This window comes from Haliotis asinina, chromosome 2, assembly GCF_037392515.1.
Source record: "Haliotis asinina isolate JCU_RB_2024 chromosome 2, JCU_Hal_asi_v2, whole genome shotgun sequence".
Classification (NCBI taxonomy): domain Eukaryota; kingdom Metazoa; phylum Mollusca; class Gastropoda; order Lepetellida; family Haliotidae; genus Haliotis; species Haliotis asinina.
Genome location: NC_090281.1, coordinates 70,893,432 through 70,919,569, shown reverse-complemented (window position 1 = coordinate 70,919,569; position 26,138 = coordinate 70,893,432). Strand labels below are relative to the sequence as shown.

General features: G+C 39.2%; 1 protein-coding gene across 2 annotated transcripts in view; it reads right to left on the bottom strand.

The window, feature by feature from the left end:
• Window positions 1–18,019, bottom strand: part of LOC137274237 (transcriptional regulator ATRX-like) — a 41,627-nt gene extending 23,608 nt beyond the window's left edge. The window contains exons 1-14 of one of the 2 annotated variants that reach the window (XM_067807303.1): window positions 17,900–18,019; window positions 16,746–16,808; window positions 15,080–15,108; window positions 13,483–13,646; window positions 13,194–13,265; window positions 12,727–12,836; window positions 12,162–12,345; window positions 10,146–11,393; window positions 8,820–9,131; window positions 6,712–6,836; window positions 5,000–5,123; window positions 3,064–3,415; window positions 2,394–2,625; window positions 1,698–1,856 (exon numbers count right to left, since the gene is read on the bottom strand). In XM_067807303.1, coding sequence (XP_067663404.1) covers window positions 1,698–1,856; window positions 2,394–2,625; window positions 3,064–3,415; window positions 5,000–5,123; window positions 6,712–6,836; window positions 8,820–9,131; window positions 10,146–11,393; window positions 12,162–12,345; window positions 12,727–12,836; window positions 13,194–13,265; window positions 13,483–13,646; window positions 15,080–15,108; window positions 16,746–16,751 — 3,117 coding nt within the window. In that variant the 5' untranslated portion in view covers window positions 16,752–16,808; window positions 17,900–18,019. The remainder of the gene's footprint in view (window positions 1–1,697; window positions 1,857–2,393; window positions 2,626–3,063; window positions 3,416–4,999; window positions 5,124–6,711; window positions 6,837–8,819; window positions 9,132–10,145; window positions 11,394–12,161; window positions 12,346–12,726; window positions 12,837–13,193; window positions 13,266–13,482; window positions 13,647–15,079; window positions 15,109–16,745; window positions 16,809–17,899) is intronic. The other variant, XM_067807304.1, reaches the window with a different exon arrangement.
• Window positions 18,020–26,138: the final 8,119 nt, after the last annotated feature.

Sequence of the window (26,138 nt, the reverse complement as noted above, 5' to 3'; positions counted from 1 at the left end):
CCTGCGGCACAGCCCCTTGATCTCGGCTACCCTGCACGGAGTCAACACTTCCCAGGAAGACGAAACTCCTTGGAATCGGGTCAGTGCTACCGCGATCCATTCGCGTACCTGCCCCGGGGACGAACGGAGCGAAAAGCTCCGAATCGGCCTCCGTCGGTTCGCCGAAAAAAGAAGGCGTCGAGACCTCGTGAGATCGACCGCCGAAGTAGGGACCCCGATGCACTGAGCGGAACCGATGCAGGCGGCAAAGTCGGTGCTCGAACCGCCAGTTTGGTTGCCGGTAACCCCGACGCACAAGGGACCCGTCAACAAGGACAACAGACCCAGAAGAGCCGAGTTGTCGGAGTCGGCCTACCTCTGGTTCACTGAAATACCATGGTGCCGAGACCCTGTGGTGTCGACTGCCGAAGCAGGAACACCCGATGCACTGAGCGGAACCGAGGCAGGCGGCAAAGCCGGTGCTCGAGAACCGCCAGTTTGGTTGCCGGTAACCCCGACGCACAAGGGACCCGTCAACAAGGACAACAGACCCAGAAGAGCCGAAATGTCCGAGTTGGCCTACCCCTGGCTCATTGAAGAACCAGGGTGTCGAGACCCCGTGGGGTCGGCTGCCGAAGCAGGGACACCCGATGCACTGAGCGGAACCGAGGCAGGCGGCAAAGCCGGTGCTTGAGAACCACCAGTTAGGTTGCCGGTGACCAACGGTACGAGACCCGATGGACCGGCGCCGGCAAGCGGAATTGCACCCGAGCTGGTGCTCGGTGCAAAACCCCTAGAGCCAGCTGGGAAAACGACACCAGAGCCGTAGCTTGGATCTGAGATTCCCACAGGGACAGCACCCGTGCCTGAGCCTAGACCCAAGACTTGGGTGCACCCCGAAACTGTAACAATCAGAACCAACTAATGGTAACTGATGTCCAGAAAACATACGCAATTGAACACACAATATGCAAAATATAAACGCATGGGCGATAATAAATTGCCAAAATACATTAACCCAGCTAAACAAGAAAGTATAAGCGGATAAATGCAATAACAAGTGTGCACACACAAGTGCGTAATGCAATGAAAAAGACGAAAAGTCTTAAAAACCAACATCCCCATTTTGACTGAAACAAGAACAAATGGGTTAAGACATCTTAGCATGTAAAACATACTAATAAGAAACACGTAGGAATAAGTGAGACGCAAGCGAAACACTTCCCGCACTAAAAAGAAGCCATAAAGACCGCCATCTTGCCTGCCACATGACAGGAAGATAGGACCCGACCGGCAAAGTTACAACAATATATGAATGAAAATTTCAGCCAAAAAATTCCAACTAACACCCGTGCGAAAGAAAAGGAACCATACATACAGTAGCTGACTCTTTCTCACTCATAATTCCGTAGGCAGATAGCACAAAAACTATCTAAATGGACCACACACGTCTTTCTAGTGGAACGACAGCATGAAAAGTGAGGTGCGAGGTAGACGGCCAGAGTTACCTGCTCTTGGCTGTAGGGGGCCTGGGGGGCCCTGTAAAGGTGGTCCCACAAGACAAAAACGAGTTTTTTGTTTTGTAAATATTTTATTATCAAAATAGTTACAACTGTCGTAGGGATTTTTAATGGACATAAAAATGCTTATATGTACCCCAAGGAGGACTTCTTCTGAAAAAGAACTATACATGTTAACTGAGACCAAAGAATACAAACCTCTTTTTGGCGTTCAGAAACCCTCTTCCTTCTGGCTTCCTCAGCTTTGCGGGCCCGTTTTGTATCATCAGTGAGTTTCTTATCAGACTTTATCTTTCGAATATTCTTCCTGCCAGACTTGTCTGGGGATTTACCATCGTCATCTTCGTCACTTCCATCCTACAGCACATTGCAAGCATCATTTTTTACATTGCATACAAACCACAGTTATCAGCCAAAATAAACAATCATCACCATCTTTCAGAACTTTTACAAGGACCTAAAGAGTCAGTGAGGGAGTGAGTTTAGTCTTATGCCACCTTTAGCAATATTCCACCACTATCCCTATGAGGGACACCAGAAATGGGCTTCACACATTGTACCCACGTGGGGAATAGAAGCCTGGTAATGAGCAAATGCCTCAACCACTAGGCTATCCCAGCACCCCAGGACCTAAAGTGAGTTTTCAGAACAAGTCAATTTATGGTAAAAAAGGAAAATTAATTATACTCCAGTCAATTTAAATCAAAAATAAAGAGAAAAGAATTGTCTTCCAAATTCATTTAGCCGTTGGGTTGATCTCACATGAGAAAACTACCGAAATAAATCAAACACTTGCAACATCTGAATCTGTAAAAGAAAACTACCGAAATAAAATAAACACTTACAACATCTGAATCTGTAAAAGAAAACAACCAAAATACAACAAACACTTACAACATCTGAATCTGTCTCTGCTTTCCCCTTTTCATCAGAGGAGTCCTTCTGCTCCTTGATTCTACGCCGCTTATTCCCCTTTGCTTTCCGCTTAGCTTTGCGTTCTGCCTTCAGCTTCTCCCTCCTCTCCTCCTCCTCTGTATCCAGACTAATCTCACTGTCCGAGTCACTTGCGGAATCAGAAGATGATGAATTACCGGGTTCGGAGTCACTTGTTAATTTCCTCTTCTTCCTGAAACCAGAAGATAGCATTTGTGTATAACATGCACTATACATCCGCCTTCCTAACAAACACAACGTTCATGAGCATCTAATGTGGGCATAAAAGCGATATCATCACTATGAGTTTCACAAATAATATTACCACTAAAACCACTTTGTGCACCCTGCCACAGGGTTATGGTTGAGTGTCCAGTATCTCTCAGACTGATAAAAAGGGACCCTGCAGTGTTTTTTGTATTTGCAAGGTTTGATTGATTCGAACATCAACCTGATTAGATGGGGCACCATGACATTCAATGAACACAGTAAACATTATTTAGGCACCAGAAATGGGCTTCACACTAAGCACTTACGTGGGGAATCAAACCCAGGTCATTGGGTCTGACAAGTGAATGTGATACCTCTCCCTTAGAAGGAAGTTCTATGTGATAAGACTGAAGCAACATACCCCCTCTTCTTCTGTTTCTTTTTTCTCCTTCCTCTTTGCTTCTTCTTGCCTAAACTTGAATCACTGTCAAAATCTTCATCTGATGATTTCTTCTTCTTTGATTTTTTCTTGACAACCTCCTCAGAATCACTATCCTCTGATTTCAAATTTTTCTTAGACATTCTGTCTTTAGAACCAGACTCACTGTCTGACAACTTAGCATCTAAAAGTTTGCTACGTATTCTCTTCCTTTTATTTGGCACAGCATCAGAATCATCATCTTCACTATCATTGCCATTGTCATTGTCACTATCATCCTTCTCAGGTTTCTTGTCCTTTTTGGCTCCCTTTTTCTTTTTCTTAGTGTCATCATCTGATGTTGCATAAGAGATGATAAGCTGCAGTATACGATGTAATGAAACCACACAACAGAAAGGCAAATAATATCTACGTACAGTTTGTGCCAGTGATTTTAATATCAAGTATTGGGAACGATCTGTTTTAGATTTTTACTCATTTCAGCAAAAGACAATGCCAAAAACCATGACTATTTGACCACTGGTTTTGTACCCTAACATAACTGCACATGTAAATAACCCACACAAACACCAAACATGTTTGGGTTCAAAAGACCAGAAATTTATTTCACCTTATGTACCCATTTGTTTAATCCATCTAAAAGCTTTGAGCATAGCAATGTGAGAGGTTACAGCTAAAGAGTAATCAGTAACTAGTTTAGAGCTTTATTTACAAAACTGAAGAGAAACAGCAGCTTGACACATTGTTGACAACTAAGTACAAAACCTGTTCGGAAGAATGACTGACCACATTCTGAAGAATCACAAGCCTGACACTGAGAAGCATGAACATAGATTTAAAGGTTACTACAATAGGGGGTAAAGCTCTAAATTCCAGTATCACATTTTCCAGATCAGACTTGTAGTGATGAAAAACATTATTGACCCAAGCCTGTTCATCTCCCCTCGCTGCCATCTTTGATGATATTTATGCTGGTTTTTTGGATGCTATGACTGCCATTTGTGGATGCTGTAACTGTTGTTCTGCACACTTAGTGACAGTTCTCAGACGCTCCTGTAGCTGATAGGCGAGTTTTGTGTTCTATTTCAAACAATTAATGTTGCATTACAGAGCGTTTGTTTAAGTTTTAGAATATATTGTTGCAGTAATGAAAGTTTATTTCCTATTTTGGTGATTTTTTGTTTTTGTTTTTTTTTTGTACGAGTTCAATCTAGATGATTCGTTCACCATTTGTAGGGTAGGCCTGACCAATGGGACACTATGATGTGTCAAAAAAAGACTGTGATTACATGATGCCATTTAGACTGTGAGTCTGACCACTCAATCCTGTAAGCCTTCTCTTAGAACACTGGAGATCAGTTCTAACCTGGATCTTCATGGGTCAGTAGACATGGAGAAACACGGATGCGAGAAATACAGATACCACACAGACTTTCGTTGTATGAGTAGAAACACTATCAATTTATTAAAATGTTCCAAATATGAGAAACAGTATATTGGAGAAAGGAAATGTCCCTTTGCAAACATCAAACCACAAACTCAGCAGGACACTTGTCTTGAGACCTACACTACAAGATCATACAGCAGCTAAAATAAGACACCTAGTCAGTTGAGAGCTCAGCCAAACCCTGATCCACAGAATTAAAATGGATCACCTGTACTCTATGATCTCTTGCCATCCTTACCATTCCAAAATATTCAAAACATCACAGTAATGAAAAGCCAGCATACAGCAACATTAATAAATTAACCAAGAGTAATAACATCTTTAGCTGACAAAATGTTTCAGAATGCTTTCCTTCACATATTGCTGTTTATTGTAGCTTTATAACATAAAAAAAACCCCATAAATGACAAAAGAGGAATAAGTAATGTAAACGAAGTTTTGACACGCAGAAATTCCCTGTATTGTTCATACCTGACTCACTGTCATCGTTGTCACTCTCATCACCTCCCTCCATATCAGCGTCTTCCAACTCTGCCATCAAAGCTTTCTTGGCTACCTCATTCTCAAGGTCCTTACCATTCAGTGATTCAGGTGCCTGGACAAGGCAGAGAGAAAGTTAGTGACTGTTGTATGTTTTCCCCTATAAGCACCTTGCTTTTTATTATGATTGACAATATTCTTCCAAATTTATTAATCCCCTGGGTGCAATTGTAAGAAGTGATCTTAGTGCCAAGTTGGCTCACTTCAATACCTTAACATAAACGTATGGTAGTCTTAGACTAAGTTAGAGCTAAGGTAGTTTTGTAAAAACAGCAGTTTGGTTAGTTGTTACATCTCAATCATCCTCAATATCTCCAGGGTATACGTTCCGATAAGTCTCACTATACCCTGGGATGCATCTAAGGCACAGTCCAATAAATTTACTACCTCCCTTGGCTGGCTTTTTATGCAATCAGGTGTCTACACTGGGAAGTTAAGCGAAACAATCACAACTCACTTTCGCTTTTAAAATTATCTAACCGATTAAACTTGGCAAAACAAACCATGCAGAGGTTCTCTGAAAGAGGTAGAAGGAATCTTTCCATACATTTTAAAATATTTCTGACCTATAAATTTGTCTGTATGATTTCCCCCAAACCTGAGTCGCACCGTGAGCAAACCTTCGCAGTTGTGACCACTACCTTTGTTGACACTGGCAAGCTCAGATATAACGGCCGCCTAGCTGATTGGCTACTGTGAGAAAGCGGACGCAGCAAAGTGAGGTAATAAAATTATCTGGCCAACCCTTAGATGCATCCAGGGTATAGTGGAGAGATATCGAAACGTATACCCTGGAGATATCGAGGATGCATCTCTGCACACATGGTCAGAATGGAAAACTTTAAATTACTTAACTTTTCATGATCAAGTAAAATATCATACCATGTACAGTATATCAGCCTTACCACTTTTGGAGTGCTTTGATTTTTTTTTCACAGCTGCAATCAACTTTGTTCTCTTTACCAACTTTTCACATGGTAGTCCTTACACTAAGATTAAACTGAAAGTGTTTCAAATTCTAGTTTGTTTGGGTTCAAATGAGAGCAATGAATGATTAAATATATCAAAATAGGGGCAAGTGCAAAAAACACAAATAAGACATACAGTCCTGAAAACCCTGTACCCGACTGGATCTGAAATCTGACACTTTTTGATTGATCGGGGAAAAAGTTCTTTAAGAATCCTTCATATATTATTGTGCCATTTCACACCAAGGTTGGTCAGGCTTGGTGACTTGGTTGACACGTCATCGGTTCCCAATTGTGCAGATTAATGCTCATGTTGTTGATCACTGGATTGTCTGCTCCAGACTCGATTATTTACGGACCGCTGCCATGTGGCGTAAAACTGAACTCACTCACACAAAAGGTGACAAATGGCTGGTGGAACTGCACCTGAACAGCTTAATCATTTGTCGTTCTCATTTGAACCAAAATAGACTATGGTCCAGGAAAGTAGGAAAAAAACTTAAAGGTTTCATACGTTTCAAATTTAGTAGAAAGCAATCATAATAAAAACATGGTGAGTTGAAATATCTTTATAAAACTGCATTTTGTGTTGACAAACTCTGCAAAATCACTCTAATATATCCAGGAAACAGGAGGTTATCCCTCACAAAACGGTCTAGTATCAGATGTACATACCTTGCTCTTCCCATTCTTCATTTTTGGCACATCGTCTTCATCATCTTCGTCTACTTCATCATCAATTTCATTATCATCATCAGAACTGGATGTTTCTGCCTTCTTCTTCCCCCTGGTCTTTGTGCCTATAAGACATATAAGACCTTCTCAACCCTTGATAAGCAAAGCTTGTTAATAATTTATCACAGATATACATATCACACAGTCTACTACACGAGCTGATCTTGCTGAAGACAGTGTTATTATTACCAACTATTGATCTTGTCTATTTAACTGTTTCATTCCAACAGCAAAAAACTAAAGGAGATATATATCCTAAAATATACATGAATTGAGGCTGTTTACATTTTTTATACATTAGATGTTACTCAAATCAATATAGTAAAAATAGAAGAATTGAAACAGATGGTGATGTATGTTTATCTCCAAATACAATGTATAATTATCTCCAAAGACAATTACAATGGTGTCTAAACAAGTATCACACTGGTCTGATGTCTCAGTTAAGCAAAAATCTGTATATCTGATAATAACATCACTAAAACCTCCTCAAAGTGATGCTCACAACAGAGTTTGGCACAGTAGACAAAAAGATTCTTAGCACACACTGATGGCTGAGAAAACATCTGGCTTCATATTTCAACATAGAGAAAATGCTTTATATACATTATAACATTCAGCAAGGGACATAAACCACATTCAAACAGTTGAAATTTCAACAAAATGAGCATTCGAAATACCTGCCTGCCCGACCACCCGGGATGGGATATTTTCAAAACGGAGGCCAGATCCTCAAATCTACCTTCCCTACATTCCTGGGGTTAAATTTTAGACATTACTAATTCACTTGTAAAAATAAAGAAAATAAGTAAATTAGGGGTTTTTTTTGTGGGCAGACAAGTTTTGGTCAGTTCTTTGGTCAAGTTTAACATCTGACTAGTCCTGTGGCCTGGCTGAAAGTTTTGGGAGTTCTATACCGTGACAAATTTTCAGGAAAATGTACACGATCAATACCTTTGTTCAACGTTGAAATGTATATAGGTGAAAAGAGACATTGTTCACAAAGGATTACACTACAGATATCTGCAAAATAACAAGACCAAATCTCCTCCTATGAAACATAAGCCATGTACTTTTATCACAGTCAATGACACAATGGATAACCGTAACTTGGTTCAAACTGAAGAACCAAAACACAGATTTTATCATCCAGTCTTCATTAAAGTTATCACTAACTACTCCCCTGAGGAGTCATTAAAGAGTCCTTTCTTCACTTTTATTGAAGGTCCCGGGGTAGAATAGGCCTTCCGCAACCCATGCTTGCCATAAAAGGCGACTGTGCTTGTCGTAAGAGGCGAGTAATGGGATCGGGTGGTCAGGCTCGCCGACTTGGTTGACACATGTCATAAGTTCTCAACTACACAGATCGATGCTCATGTTGTTGATCAGTGGATTGTCTGGTCCAGACTCAATTATTTACAGACTGTTGCCTTATAGCTGGAATATTGTTGAGTGCGGCATATAACTAAACTCACTCACTCACTTCATTTTTACTACTAACAGGAACAACTTAAATCATTCATTTTGGGGACAAGGTCATCTCAGAATCATTGTATTCACATTAGAGTTGAAACACCAGTCCCTGCATTCTAGCAAGCATGACTGACAGAGGGAGGAAATCAAAGGATAACACAAGGTACAGAACAGAATAATAAACAGTCAAGTCAGGTGCAACAATCTTTGCTTGCGGTGAGCATGACCAGACAAACTGGTCAAATAAGGTCAAGCTGTCATGAAAGGTAAAAATAATATCCTGAGCGCAAACAAAGAGTTCTGGCTGTATTTCCATTTGATGGAAGTTATTCTACAGTAGACTTCAAGCAAGCAGTTTTCACACCTTCCTTTGTTTGTAATGCATAGAGGTAAAAAATCCCAAATCATCTATGCAACTTAGCCATTCTCTGTGACAAAACAGCACAGAGGAATATGAGCTCATGTTCATTATAACCTGAAACATGCAGGGAATAAAGCAACTCCACTGTGATGATACGACTGGGCAAATATATCAGGCAGAATGTGGATGAATTGTATTTCTTCTCCAGACTTGCCTTTCTTTTCTTCATCAGATGCTTCCTTCTTTTCCTTCTTACTCTTTATGTCCTCATCTGAGTCCACCTCTAAGTCTGTCTTCTCAATCTTTGCCTTCTTTTTCTTCTTCATTTCTGGTTCTTCCTCAAGTTTGGAAATCTCCTTCTCTAGGTCATCTTCACTATCAGCGGCTTTGGGTTTCTTTTTTCTCAGTTTCTTTTCTTCATTTCTCTTCCGTGAACTTCTTTCCTCTTTTTCTTTCATCAGCTTCTTCCTTTTCTTCTTCTTCTTCTCCAGTTTCTCATCTGTTCGTGTTTGTGATTTTTTTGGACCTAAAAAAGATGGAGTAAAACTGTCATAATTGGTTTGTTCACAAATGGAAAAGTTTCCAACAAAGAATGCAGGGATAAAATATATACATAAATCTTGCTTTTCTTATGCATTCCACTTTCAAATGCCCTTCAAAGATCTGATTCAATTTAACCAGTGCAAAGCAATGACAAGATATCTTGAGTGTTTACACAGAAACCTAAGAAAAATCTATGCTACCATAGATAAGCCGATCTCGTAAGATAAGTCCTAACCTGACCCTTAAAATCAGTATCAAAATGGTATATACTGTTGATGACCCAAACCATAAACTTTCGCTCAGTAGTTTGGTGAGTTCAGGTTTAGAAATAGAAGGTCAACAAATTCATTTTGAGTTATGCAGGTTATCGACCAAAGGATGAATTATAGCATAGAGTTGTCTTCTTCAAGGAACCCATTATTGTATTGCTAATATATTCATTACTCTTTCACTTTCTAAGGTTGGCAGTGTTTGCCTGGTGCAGAAAACATGCACGTTTCAAGCAAACATTACCTAAAATATGCAGTGAATTCAAAAGCTTGCATCATTGTTGACACAATGCTACTGGGCCCTAAGTTCAGATAATCTAAGTTTGTGATCTGCCATTGTTTATAACTACTTAGTTTATTGTTTGCCAGTCAACTGCTCAAATACCTGACCTGCTTTACCTTGTTTTTTATCTTTATTACACAATCACCATTATGACTCCCCAAATCATATGCATGACTCCCTCTCATGACACAAGGGAGTCACAATGACTCCTAAATTATTTTGTCTTAGGCAAACATTGCCACATTACTTTCATGACACACAAGTACATTCCAGCTTTATGAAAGGGACCCCCAAGAGATCTGCAAATCTACCATGTCAAAACAGAATGACCTCTCATTCTCTGAAAGCCTCCGAAAAAATAGAAGCTTCAAATCACATATGACATGCCAAATCCATTTACATCACTCAAGATTATTCCATACAAGACATTGATAGAACTAGTTACCTTTCTCCTTGGACTTCATACTCCAAGACTGGACAAAATCACTATCAGAGCTCATGAGGAGGTCTGAACTAGACACACTGTCCTCCACTGAAGAATCCTCGTCACTCTTAGAACTGTCCTCACTTCTGTCTTTGTCCCCAGAAACATGTTTCTTGTCATTCTCCTGTTTACTACTATCCTTTTCAGAGACCTTACTTGATTCCTCCCCCTCATTCTTTTTCTCTTCCTTCCTTTCTTTCTGCTCCTTACACATTTCCTCTGCTAACTCCTTCAACAATTCCAACTGTGCTGCTTCATTTTCAGTTTCACTAAGAGGCCTTGAGCCCTTAACACTGTCATTATCATCCTTCGTTTGGCTTTCAGATTTCTCTGATTCGTGTTCAGTGTTCTGGTCTTTACTTACAGTATGGCCATCACCTGCCCCATCAGTTGGTCCAAATGTGATTGGGACATCGAATTCATCTGAATCATCATTGTTTACATCACAGACTTCACTTGAGAAAACATCATTATCTACACCAATGTCCATTTTGGATTCCTTCCTTAATGGGGACTTTGACTGGTCCTTCTTTCTGTCCCTGTATTTAGTAGGAGCTTGTTCCTCTGGTTTTGACCCCTTTTTGACCTGCCGACCTTCACTTGTACTTTTCCAACTGACCTTAAACTCCTGCTGTGAGAGGTCTGAACTATTATCATCATCACTTAGAGAAATGTGCCCATTAGAAAGTACACTTTCATCCTCTGTTGTTTCGCCATTTTCAATTGGAGCTTTTTCCTTTGATTTCAAGGCATCACATAAGACTGTATTGAGAGACCTGAGGAATTCCTTGAGGCCAGTCTCTAAGGTTTTGGCACCATGGTCCTTCTTACTATTAGCCTCCCTACTGCTATTTTTAACATCCCCCGACGTATTAAGATCAACATTTAAAACTTCCAGCATTGTATGAAAGCCAGCTGACAACCCTAACAATTGGGTAGAAATGTTAACAACATTTGATGAACTAAGTTTGAAATTGGTGAATGACACTAAATTTTTATGTGTTTTACTGGTGACATGCTCTTTACTACTCATAGATTTACCCGTTGCTTTCTGAGGCTTGCTACTGCTTGATTTCTTCAAGTCTATACTGCTCTGTGTCTTGGCTTTTAGCTTTTCCTTTTCAATCTTTTTGAACAAAGAGTCACATTCTCGTAACAATTTCTTCAGTTTAGATGGGTCGCATACATAGCACTTCCACTTGGATCCATCTGGAAATAAATAAAGAGAATTTGCAGTTTGAAATAAAGGGATGGAGTTTCCTTGTTCATGAGAGTCTACTATCTAGGGATCTATTTAACAGCTTACTTTACTCATGGAAGTCAAGTACGACTCGGCTTCCCTTCTTTGGCAAAACATCATGGCACATGTACAGATCAAGAAAAAGAACAATGCCTAAATCACCAATAACTGGAGTCAAACTGGAGTCATGTCAAGTACGACTCGGCTTCCCTGCTTTGACAAAACATCATGTATACATCAAGAAAGAGAACAATGCCTAAATCACCAATAACTGGAGTCAAGAAAGCAAAGGCTGCTGTGATCCAAACGACTTCTATTCAATCAATATATATATGAATGTGTCAGTTTTTCAATGTATGTTGATTGTCCCAGACACCTAACAGCTCACTAGCCGAAACATACTTAGTGAATTATTGAACCTAATTATTCTTATACAGATGCTCCCTTTTGTTTTCTTCGCAGATGTTTATCTTATGCCTGTGGTATTATCATTACCACCAAACTGGCATTTGACCTCCTCTTCATACAGTAAGGCAGTAGAAGTTGGGATCTCTTCGGTCTTGTTGCTTGTCACTACTTGTTACTTATGTCATTACTTGTCTTGTTACGACCTACCACAAGAATTTATGTGATATTTACAATGAGCAAAATCTGCTATCCCAGCACAATTGGCTAGTCATCAGAATTTCATTCTTCAATAAACACTATCACTTCAGATACATCCTTCCAGGTTTTACCATCAGCCATCACTGTGGTGAGTTCGGCCCGGCTGAAGTTCCTGATGATACAGGACTTGCAGAAAGCATTGTGACAGTGATCGCAACCAAGTAGCCTTCCTCCCTCCCCACACCATCGACACTGCTCATCCAGTCCATCCTCATCCTGCTCAATCTTCCCACTGCGATAGTAGCTGTAACATTTCTGGAACACACATATGGAATCTGTTCAGATGCCATACTCGACTTGGTTTAACCGAACGACAAAATATGAACCAATGATCAGGTACTGCCAAACCCTTCACTCATATCAATTTGAGAAGTTTTAATTTGGACACTTACTGTTGATGCCACATTAAGACAACTTTCATGCAACGCATACTATCTGTGATTAGATTTGATAAGATAGAGAACTTGTGACAGGACAGTATCCATATAATATCAATACACTAAGTGTTGCCTTTAACTGATTAATGTAAATCTAATTCCCAAAATATACTGGTCTCTTACTAAGTTGAAGTGCACATTTCAAAAATTGTGGATATTCTAAAAGTGTTTGTGTTTGGTGATTTAAAAAAGGCATTACCCGGCACACAAGGACTTTCAATTCTGGATGCCGTTTTGCAGCTCCGGATACATTAGGGTTGATTTGCCTCCCACACGATGTGCAGTTGACGATGTCAAGGTTTTCTGGTACTGGAAATATATGTCACAGTTCTTAGAGCAACTTTTGGATGACTTACTGCTCTAACACAACAAATTCCAACTACATCACTGCCAGATGTCACCTAACCCCCAATTCTGCAATTCTGGGGTAACAAGGACCGAAACTGACCATGGTTAATCTACCAATGGAAGTATGATCCAGGTTTCCAGTGAACATCATGCAGGTAACAAATCTTACCATGGTTTCACAAATTTTATTACATCTGATTGAGGTAATTACTTCATAAAAATGATACATTCAACATTCTTTCACAACTAAGAATGTTGTATTTATTGCAGAACTACAATAGGCAAATATTCTGAACATGTATAAACTTTTTCAATTACCTTTGGAAAATTCTGGTCCGCTAAACCGTATTTTCTTTTCTTTCACAGGTTCTGGCTTTACAACAACTGTACCTGAAATCCAAGACATAGATAATTTTTCAGAAAGATGTAATCCTAATTGAAAATGCAGGTTGGGAAAATGTTTCTGAAACAAGTTTTCAGTGGGTGTTCTTAACAAAACTTCCAAATGCGCTTACATTTTGGACAACAATGTCATAATTATGTGGGTCATAGTTCATGAAAAACATTGTCATAGTAAACAGTCTGCAACTTTCAACAAGTTGCTTACCTTCAGGCAAATCAGGTATGGACTCAGCATCTGAATAGTCAGAGTTATCTCTCTTTGATACAGGTTTCCTCTTGGAATAATCAGAATCATAGTCATCATTGTCAGATTCGCTCTCTTGTTTCTTCTTGCTCTGCACTTTAATCTTCATGGTAAAAGCTGGTTTCCTGAAAAGAAGAAAGATGCTATCAGATCTCAGAGAGCAAAAACAAGAGGCATCTGAAGATGACATATCCCCCTGGCCCCCACATATCTGAAAGGACAATTCTACTGACAGTTACTTGATGGTTTTTTTTAGATTAGGTTTGAATTGTTTCTGTGGAAATCATGAAAAATATAAATGCCATATATCTGTAAACAGCTAAAGGCACCACATCAAGATCTGTCTCATATAACTGCTAAGATCTGTTGAAAGATATCAAATGGTTTTCGATAAGAGATATGGCAATATATCGTAGCATCGATAATCGTGATAATTTATCTCATGATAAACACACTGATAATTTTTTTCATATCGTGATATGTATCGCCGACCTTAAAATTGGTAATTTTTACATGAAATTGACAGTTATGTCAAAATTTACACTGTTACTTGATATCAAAATATCTGTAAATAGCAAAAGGCACCACTTTGAGGTCTGCCTCACATATCTGTCAAGTTCTGCTGAAAAATATAAGTTTTTGACTTTTGCTCTGGGGCTCCATTAGATGGGGTGGTGGTGGTGGTGGGTGAAGAGAAAAAGGAAACGTTAACAAAAGGAACACATCAGTTTACATTGTTAACAGTTACTATTAGATGACAAACATGTGACTACCCACTGAGAGTGCTAAGTTTTATGGCAGAATTAAAATTTATAATGTTTACAGGATACAAATTTCTGCATCCTACACACGTAAAAACTGACAATGGACTCAACAAAATTTAACTACAGGTTCACAGGGACGCAAACAAAATTCTAGTTACTTTTTGTAAAAATTCCACATATCACTGATTCTTCTACTAGCTGGGTTATGGTATCATTTGCAATCTTATTACTGTAACAAGTAATGTGATGATCATAATACCCAACACAATAACAGTATGTATTGTAAAATTTAAGTGTCTCAGGCACCCATTTTGTAGTCCTGGACCCCTGATAATTAAGAATATAAGTCCACACAAATTCAGGACTCGCAGTAAATCCCCGTTCTACGATTTTTGCTTGCAATGAATACACACTGAGACAAATACAATATAGTTCCAATTACAGAGCAACAAATACTAATATCAATTCTTGAAAACTTTATGCTTAATCAATTGAACAAGTATTTGTTTTTGCAAAGACATTTCAATGATTCTTTTGTACATCAGAAAATACTGCTTATAGCCTAATGACAATGCCAAAAGGGTCCTTGGCAAAGTGGCACAAGTTACTCTTTAAGCTTGGCTCGTATATTCCACACAAAGCACCACACTTTGATAATATCAGACAAGATTCAAGTGAAAAACATTGTATTAAAAAATATTTGTAAATATTCGATTCTTGTGGCCAAGAGGGACGTGGTACAATTAACTGAATATCTGTGTGGATTGTAGCAGGGCTAATGTTTACGCACTTACCTCTTTGAGGAACCTTTTGAGCTTGAGCCCTGCAAAATGAAATAGGTCACTGAACGGAGCTAAAATCAAACAGTGAATTCAACACAGAGGTACAGTGATACTGTATTTTAAGGATCATCCAACCTTCTCTTCAATAGGGAGCATGAATAGAAAGAGCTTCCCACAAGAATGAGGAATGAGGCAGTTTGTGTGTGTTTTTATCCCCCATAGTCAATCAATCAATCACCCAGTCAATCAAATAAAGACTGATTGAAGTATAATACGCATGTTTTTCAAAGATATTTAAAGGGTTTACTTTGTAGCATAATCATTGATTGTTTCAAATATCACTTTAGACCATGAACAACTATTAGAAACAATCACTCCACAAGGGAGCCCATTTCAGTACTTGGTCCATGATAACTTCAGAGTTCCAGATACTGACATAAGATTTTGACCATGTATGACACCCAAGCATTTAAAACTATGTGGATATTTCCAATTTATAGTGGATATCTATACTTCATGATATCCACTATGTTTTTATAATCCAGGTATTCATTTCAAATAACTTTAAGAGGTGCGACATGTTCTTATTCAATAATAAAGATGAGACAAAATCCTCCAGGTTGAAAATGAATAACTAATATAGTTAAATTAAGGCTAATAACCTAATAAATTTTGATCCACTGTGCTATAAACCCTTAGTCTACATTGGTTTATGTGTCAAAAAGATCCAAAGATTGCTCTTAGATGACATAACAGCCATGTTTTCAATGAAAGTGTTGACTATAACGAAGAGCAATACTTGAAATGTGCACACTCAGCGATCCTTCGTCTAAAGCATGTGGAAACTTTCAACCATACTTACCAATATGGATTTGTTTATACCACTCAGAGAAAGAAAACAGCTATCTTATTGGATACTTTTTATACCTGAGCCAACCAGTGAAGGGTTAACAAACCAAGACTAGTATTCTATCTGATTTGCACATCATAACTGCATTTAGAATTCTCCAAAATTCATGAAATGGCGAATACTTTGAGAATGACAAACATTAAGTTTGTTTCCATTGGCTTGAACTGATGTGATCCACAACATGACTTGGATTTATTTGGTAGATATGTGTTGTTTTCGCAAAGCGTAAACATAAATATTTAGGGCTTTGTCGCATGACAGCATTTATTTTTCTTGTGTTTTTAAACTTTTCTCTAGCATAATATAATCAAATATGCAGCTCCATGTTTAATTCTGTTCGTACAACCTCTTTTTCACTCATGTTCAGACTTTATAACAACATGACAATGATCATAAAATACAGCACTATGCCCATAAAAATAATGCTCAAAACCAAATATAATATTACACCATTTAACTGCAGAATAAATAGAGCATACTAAACTCTATACCATTTCTATTAAACTAGTTGATGATCTGGTACCAAATCATTCGATAAAAATGGCATTATACGGAAGCAAGTTTAGCACTCTGTATTCAGAAACTCTCAGCTTTTTGCAAGTCTATCAAGGTCTAACACTTTTGTGACAGATCCATTAGAATTGAGATGTCATACAACTGATGGTATTACACTAGTGTAATATTGCCATAAACATATTACATGGCAGTATCTTTCATGGGTGAGTACTAACAATATGACTGTAAGATGTGCTGAAAGACTGCACTTACGTCCATTGTAGCAGTTAACAGTAAAACCAGAAGCCTTCACCTTTTCAAGTCATCTTGCTTAACCTGCAAAAAACATCAGCAGATATAACACTGACACAAAATATGCATGGAAAACATTCACTGATATTGTCATATCACAATCTCTCCACAGGTAAGCTTTTAACTAATTTTGAGAGAATTACACAATCAAGTTACACTACACTTTGTTGACCACTGCAACAGCCATTTGTCATTAGATGAAATTTTACTCAGTCATGTTTGATTGCAAAATTTTTGTTTTACAATATTTTATTAGCCCATTTGATAGCTGGGTTGATAGATGAATATTCCATGCAGATATTGATATCATGGCTTTGCATAAATCTATTTGTTCAACTGATTAACTTTATACATGGGTTAGCTCATTCAATTTTACTCAAGTTCAGGGTCTCAATCAAACATGATCCTTGTAAACTATCACTGTCATGTCTTGATTAAAGATGATCCTGTCTGGCTCACATTTCAATCATGCCTTTTCAGCTTACTGAAATCGTTGAATAAAACAAAATACCTAAACCTAGCATTTACGTTTTGAAAAACACTGCAATCAATTGAATTAACCATGTTACATTAATACTCGTCGTCGTGAACACATCTCGCGACAGTGATTTCGACTAAAATCGACACACACAAAATGATTAAGTCTTCAGTATCGTCATGATGAAGTACTCCAGGTACAGAAAATGCACGTGGTTCAAACTGAAACAACGCAATCTTAATAATTCAATAATTAACAACAGTCGATGATACCTATTTTCGCTCCAAGAATGAAAAACTAAACCGGAAGTTTACAAACAGACATGCGCGATCAAAAAATTCTATGGCGGGTTTCTTTTCCTTTTCGCAGTTATCTTGCCTAAATTGCGGACAAAATTACGTGTATCGTAGGATCAAATCAACGATCTCCACTACAAAAAGCCACAGCCGCTGTAAATAGCTATGTATCGAGTGCGAGGCAATGCTTTTATACCGGAACTTGTTTACAGTGTGACAGCAAGGTTTTCCGCGAAAATCAAGTTTCCAAAGCCGCTCGCCCTGACAGTCATTAGTGGAGTAAAACTCGCAGTAGCTCTTGGTTCGCTATCTATGGGATCCGGTTCAGCTGCCTGGCTTACTTGATTGAGAAATTCGGCTGACTGACACATCGGTTCCAAGTTCACATGAGCTATGCAAGTCTGCCGGATTTGCTCTCTGGAAACATGGCGGCGAACAATGTGTCACGTGACCGCGTCAATGAATCTCATTAGCATAATTTATGCAAGTTGTACCTCATTAGCATATAATTTGCATAACATTTAATTTGGGTGGGGTCGGTAAAGTTCTTTGATATATGTCACATATCTATAAAAATATCTTCCGTAATCTTCCAGTTGACCATCTTCCTCTGTCACTGTCACCTTTGCATCTTGTAGAAGAACCTGGCAAAATTCATTTAAAACACTGACGTCACCTATTAAAATTCACGTTTATGATCCTTAGGGCAAGGACATGCCACAGTTTGAGGCGTACATATTGTTTGAGAACCACAGTGACAATCGCAGTATTGTGTCTGGTGCGCCGGTGAGACTACATCTTGAACCAGACTAACAAGTGCCTCTATTGATTTGCTTTTCGGAACAGTTCTCTACTCAAACATAAAAACATACCTAACAAAACAATGTTCGTTAAACTCGCATGTGCAAAAGCGAGTTGCCAGCTGACAACAGCGCGAAATCGTAATATGCAGATTTAACCGATGGCCGTCGAAAAAACAATTTGCAACATCCATAAATACGGTACTCGCACATGCACATATATACAGACATGTATAGTGCGTTTCGCGATAGTCTAGAGATTCGCTTTGTCAAATGTTCATGGTGTTTGAGGCTCATATCTGATGCCGCTGTAATTCTGCTACAAAAAAAGCGTGAAACCTCTTTCAATCAGCCGCTCATTCACACGTATTTTCTGGCATTTTCTGTAGATCAGTTTGAATGGGGCTAGTAAATTAGGACAATGTATTTTTAAACAAAGAAGATCACATAATCTTTAACGATGTAGGCGATGCTCTGGAAGTATAATACATAGAGAAACAAGAACAACTTTATTGATGAGTGAGGGTGCTTTTACGCTCATTTTGGCAATGTTCCAGCAATATCTCGATGGGGAACGCCAGAAGTGTGGGAATTCGGTCTGACTAGCAAACACTTTAACCACTTAACTACTCCGCCCCACAACGTTGTGGATATCTTAACATGTCTCTGGTCTGCCTTGGGGTCCTTCTCAATTTAAATAGGTTTGTTTGTCTCTATCAAACTCATTTATACAGAGACTAAGCATTAGTATACAATAACGGCAACAGTTTCGGTCTTGCGCGTCAGTTCACTGAAGAGGTAACTGAAAGATCTTGTGATGGGGAGGGGACCAACAATTAATAACGTAGCGTACATACGTGAACACCTGCTTACGCCGCTTTCAGCAGTATCACGGGGGGTAGCAGTGTCACCAAAGCTGGGCTTCACACACAGACGCCTGTCCTATCCGCATGAGACACAGTCAGGGAAACAAGAGGTTCTACCGTTTAGTCTTTCGTCCTGATGTAATCAGCGTTCGAACCACCGACCTTGCACTCTCCAAGCAAACGCTCTTACAACACGGAGGCAGTCTGTGATTCTTGAAAATCGCATGTGACCTTTAGCAAACCTACTGGGCGTAACACTATTCAAAGTAACTTAGGTGTTATACCCCGAATAGAAACTAATCATTTCGAACACAATAATTTAAATTTCATAAAGCTCGTGAAACATCATATAGACATGCTAATAAACAATGTCGAGAGAACTCTCTTGCATGACGTAATTATTTCAAAGGGACTCAACTCCATGCATGTTTTTGTTTTCATAGCGTCATCATTCATTTTATGGATATAAGTTGGGTTCGAATTATGCCAGCCGGATGTTCTCTGAACCACTGCTATTACAGCATAAGTCTGCACAACCGGTATACAGTCCTTGCCTATGAACACTGAAAGTAAACTCTTTTTATGAAGAGATTCTATCATGTATTCATGTTTTGAGATCCGTGTACAGTCATGAGTTTTACTCCCATAAGACACGTGTCGGCGTTATGGCGCGGTGTCGTGTCAGAATAATACCTCTAGTTTTAATTTGATGTTGAAAAACTTAAGTCATACACCCATACCATACTTGCTGCATCAACCCAATGTAATATGATTTATGATTCATAAAACTCATATCTGTCTGTACAACGAATCATACCCTCATCGGTACCTCATACTAACTGTCGGTAAGACGTGAGAACAAATGCTGCTATTCTTGCCACCAGTCATTACGAAAATTGCGAGCCTGAGATATTCAATACTGGTTTACGATTTTACTGATGGAAACCAGAGACCATATAGCGGTATATGTACTCTGTGAAAACGTAACGGGTGAGCTGTGCTCCATCTCTGTAACTTTTCGCTGTGCACAGTGACCCACTAAGAGTAATGTTTACTCTCTGAATATATATCCTTGACTGTATAAAGTAAACCTATTTAAATCAAATAGAACCCCGGGCAGACTACAGATTCAGAACCCGAAGAAATCTAGCCTTGCTTTATTTTAAGCTTCAACATTGCAGAGAGTGTGGACCGTCCGAGGTCATTTCAAAAGTAGTTACCGCCCACTAGTGACATGAATGCACGCCCATTCGGATTGGAGTTTCATAAAACTACGAAAATACACTCCTTTACAATACACATTTAATCATTAGCTGCACAGAATGACTCATAGCGTCCTTATAATGAAACTGACCATGAAGTTGACAAGGTCAATGCGACATCAACAATGTTATACTGTGTGACCTGGAGTCTACACACGATAATATTGTGCACTTGGTTATATCTAACACGGTTGGCAATAAAAGCTGTATATACATTTGATTGATATGATCTCTTAATTCACACGAATCAAAGAAGATGTAGGTGGTCTTGATATCGTCTTTTCATCGAATACCAACAGTATGGAACGATACACGTTCTGCTGTGCACAGGTATCGATTACCTGAAAGCAGAGGTCTACATTCAGTCATATAGACTACATACTCCCTCACGTGATCCATATGATCCGAAATCAGCAACCTACTGACACATAATACCACAAAGTTAAACAAGACGTCAGAAATCCATGACTAACAGCAACTATACTTATTAGTCGTTGTCATTTTTAGTAAGTCCTCGTATCCAACTGTCTCACGGCTATGTTCACCGAACCATGTTACAATACATGCTACTTGACGGGTTGCTATGAATGCTAACAGGATACATTTTAGTGGGTATCCCTACTCACGTCACTGACAATGACTCCACGTATTTCAATATTGTCATATGTAATGTGGAAAACTCATTATTGCATAATAATTAAGAAAAATGCCCCATCAAGTACGCGCGAGTTGGACTTTACATACTCCTGAAATGTATTTCAGTTATATATGAGTAACAAGAAGGACAACAATATACGGATGACGTCTTTGAGACGCATCTAGACGGGGGTGTAAGGAAGGATAGTTAAGAAATTGTGAATAACAGTTTGGTGTGGAAAGAAAACCGGAAGTGATACAGAAAGATCTGTCACTTAAAGAAATAGTGAAACCCACAAGTACGGGTGTGTTGCGGAAATGCTTTAAACATGTTCAGGGAGAATCTGATATTCATGCCTGTCTGGTACGCTCTGTCTGGCACGCTCAAGGGACGCAACTCCACAGCTAATTGCAGTGCCTAGAGGCTTGGCCACACGAATCTCATCTTCAGACCAGGGACAACATGTGTGTAGCATTGACAATGTCTTAAACATAAGTTCCAATCGACATTCTAAGACACATGTCATTGCTGCTCACGATGTTGATCACTGGATTGCCTGGTTCAGACTCGATTTTTACAGGCCGCCCGCATACAGAAGGCTAATGTGACAACTCTATTATTGCATCCCGTTTTGTTTATGGGTTTGGGGGTGGGGGGTACATTCAGTAAACAAAAAGATAGTTACTGCATATATTTAAGATCAAACAGAGCCAACCTTTGTACATCATGTGCGCGTGACACATTTTGTAATTCTGTAGAGAAGGAAAAGAGTAGTGAGTGGAAGAAAGTGTTGCACTTAAGCGTATATCAGCTGTACTTAAAATACAGTACATGGCCTAGATTTCGAAGCTCTCCTAGCGTTAAGGTTATCATAAGTGCCAAACATTAACACTAACATACGACTATACCACATACGACTAGTGCTAAGAGAGCTTCGAAACTCTCGGCTCGGGTTTCTGGTGTGTCCAAGGGCCGCCACTGCACACAGCGACTTGTTTGCATTTGCAGCAAGGTCAATACCATGTTATAAACCATGATTTTGGAGACCGCCTAGAGATTTCATCTGTCTAGTGAAATAAGATGAAAATATCACGTTTTTATATAACTCAATGAAGATGCATAACATTTCACTAGACGCACAAAAAATATTCTACTGTGTATTTTCAATTCGTGTTTAATTGAATCTAAACAATATTAGTTCAAGAAAATGAACAAAATCCCAATTTAGTTTCACTTCTTTCTTCAAGCACACAGGTAAAACATACATACATTTGTATCATTTGCTATCTTTCTGTTGTCTTTGTTTTAGTAAGATCAGCATACTTGATAAATGGAGAGACGGGGCACATTTAGTACGAGATCACTTTGTACTGATTCTGGCGGCACTGACAATGAATCGTATTTGTTCGCAACAGTGGCGAATAAAACACCATGTTACAATGAGATGCTTGTCGAACAATGACACAATTGGTGTCGAATAGCCAGTCAGCATTAAACAAATTATATACTGTCCTGTGGGAATGAGTTCACCGAAATCCTTCCCTGATGCATTGTCGTGATTGTGTGTTTGTTTATTGTTGCACGCCGCACTCGGCTGACAGCGATGTGCAAATAATCGAGTGTGGACCAGACAATCCAGTGATCAACGTCCTCGATATAAGCAACTGGGATACAGTGACACACAAAACCAAGTTAGCGAGCCTGACCATCGGATCCCGTTAGCCGCCAGTTACAACAGGCATGGGTTGCAGAATACCAACAATTTAATGCCTTTCTGTAACCCAGTAGGCAACGTATCTCGGTCATGACAACTTCCACCGCTTCATTAGAATGTCATCTCAATACTAAATTGGATGGAAATACACTAAACGTTGTTTCCACTGAAATTCTTGCATTGTTTCTGCACAGTGTGAACCACTAGTATATAGCAACACACTACATGATGCCGTAGAGATTCGTCAAGCAATGTGGCAAGTTTGAAAGAGACTCTTCACACAGTGTCTTAAATCGTCTACTATCTCAAAGATAAGGATCCTGTCCACAAATTCCACAAATGAGAGAGAGTGGTAGCGTAAACGGGTTAAGCCAAACAAGTGTGTAGTTAATTACTCTATTCAAACATCGGTAGTGTATAACATATTCTCCACTTTTCATGTTTTCCTTAATTTAAGATACTTACTGGTTTTCTATATCAAAGTTTGAGTAGTAAACATACTCAAGGAAGGAAATAAGAGAACACATGAAAGTACAAGCGTTCCATTATTTATTTCCAGAATTCCACTCACATTGTAATACAGAGTAAGTTAAAAGTATAGGAACACTTGAACTTTCATGTCTTCCCTTCTTCGTGTCTATACGAGTACTATATTTCGTGTGCCAGTCCTAACTAGGCATCAGGTTACGATATCGCACAGAGCCAATTTCGCCTTCAGGCCGAATATACATAACCATTTACACCATTCCAGCATCATCCCTTCTAAACTCTAGATGATACCGTCATATGTTTCACTAAACGTATGACAGTCGCCACTTGGTGCGGACACCCGGAGACTGCAATTCGCAGTCCACGATGGCGATAAGGCGGCGGCCTTAGTCGACGAAGAGCCGACGAAGAGTCATTTGGTATCGATGATCTGGGCCTGTCTAGATGTTTGACCATGTCGACCACCGACAAGGTTACGTAGATGTATTGCATAACTCGGTACACGGTCTGGCACCCTCGAACAAATGTAACATTAAGCGTCGTGAGGGGTGTTTCTAACTGGCGTTTACTGATAGCGGTGGGAGCTCAGTGTCCTGCCGGAGGAGCCTATTTCGGGTATGCTACCTTAAGTTATCAATGACTAACGCTGCCTGACTCTGAGTCTAAGGCTGAATCTCTTCAAAGCCACTTCCAGTGGATGTAGTAACATAGTTTTAATCCGGAAACTCATATATTAGTAATGGAACACGTGTGGTGTGTAACGTTGAATAATCCTCAGGTACCAGCAGGTTTGTGTGTTTTTCAGTCAGCAGTCAGCAAATATTTTATCCAAACTGACGAGCAAACGAAATCATACACTTACAAACATAAATTCCTAAAAGCAACCATGATAAACTGTCAAATGTATTCATTTCGAATAACCATTTCCAGTTATATTAAGTAAACCACCCTTGACGAGTCATGGATGTATACTTTTTTTCATCGGTTGACAGCATGCACAATGAAGGCTTCATTCCATCAGGGACGCGATATTTTAGTCAAGGGGTGGGGGAGGATTTTATTGTTGCTCAAAATGTGTAATAAAAAACCCAAGCTCCACCTGTTTGAAAACAAAATGTTCAGCCGTCAAAACAAAGGAGAATACAAATGAATCCCTCAGAATTTCACAGTTGTCAGAAAATATCGCGTATTATGTTTTAGAGGTCGGTGAGAATATTTTGGACCTAAAAAAAATAATGATTACCTAATATGACTCCACTCCTAATTTGACCTGACAAGTGTTTTTGTTTTTCAGGAATGCACAGACCTCATGCTGGTATTTTCTCACACCTGCTGCATCTTGACCCTGGAACACATACAATATACCAACACCCTGGACCACCTGGTGAAGGGGCAAGGAATAGCCCACGTTGTGTAAACAATAAAGAAGTTGACATCCATAACATTTTGTCTAACTCCTCAAGAACCCATTACAGGACAGTTGTAAAGGATAATCCGAAATTATTTTCATTTTAAAGATTGACCTGAGAGACATATCAGCTGGTTTGTGTGCCCCTGTACAGTTAGGTCGGCACATTTCACATTCCTATATATACATGTATATAGCTGGTTGTCTCATCAGGCCTTCCCTGTACTGCAGTGTACACACAGTATAGATGGGGAACGCTAGTCACATCACCATGTTGACACCTGTTCACAGCGGGATAGACAGTTCAAGCGTTACATGTAGCAGGTACGAGAAGAACCAACACCACTTCACCAAGAGAATCTTAATTACCCGCGTTGTGCAAGGTCAGACAGTAACACATGTGCTCCAAATACTCCCCAGGAGGAAAAGAACGGCACGTCTTGCTGTATGTTGTCTAGTACTGTCATAAATACATCATTTCAAATGGGTTTGATGTTTTATCAGACAAGAAAAATACATCTCTCAATGTCGGTAAATAGATCTAGATCATCTGAAGGTACATAAGTAACATAAAAAGACAGACAAAAATCTTGTAATAATTATGGAAAATACAATATCAAAGTATCACAAGACGCATTAATCGGTCGTCAGCGTTAAAATATGTCATTCATCAGGCTGAAGTTGTTTTTTCCACCGAAATTGTCAAATATTATGAAGACGACTTGGCGATGATGAGTCACCTGAGAGGTTTTGATTAGTAAAGGGCTTGGGGGCATTTGCAGACTACCTCCCGAGAAAACCTAAAATGCTTTCAATTTGGCGCGTATGCAAAAGTGCTAGAGATGTTTTTCGAACACCTCAAATTTCTCACTTGAGTTATATTTGTTCTGAAAGTGGAGCCGTTTGCGTAGTTTGGCTATTTTGAGAACTTCTCTTATCCGCATTTTGTCGTCTGAAACGTAGGTCAAGGTTCACGTTGCCTTATTGTTATATTTCCCTAACAACTGTTGGGGGATGGAGCTGGTGCTTTTGCGACGAGATCACCACTACGTATATAGTCACTTCAATTCAGGACCATATTTACAAACTAAAACAGAATGCAGAGACAGAGTTTAATTATCTAATGTTGGAATACTTAAATGTTATGTTCAATGGACTGTTTTCTATATTCCATCATATGATTTGCTAAAGCGTAGGACTCGGGTGGGTCCAGATTTTGTACCCGGGTAACCCTACCCTACCCGGATACCCGTTTTGTTATATCCCGACTTCATATTTTAAAGAAATAGCAATACATTCTTTAGATCGGAGGTCTAAAATTTCTACTATTTCTGCATCTTAACCATATGTTATTTTCAAAAGACACAACTAAATCTAAATATTCAAAGACAGTGCAACCTGTCA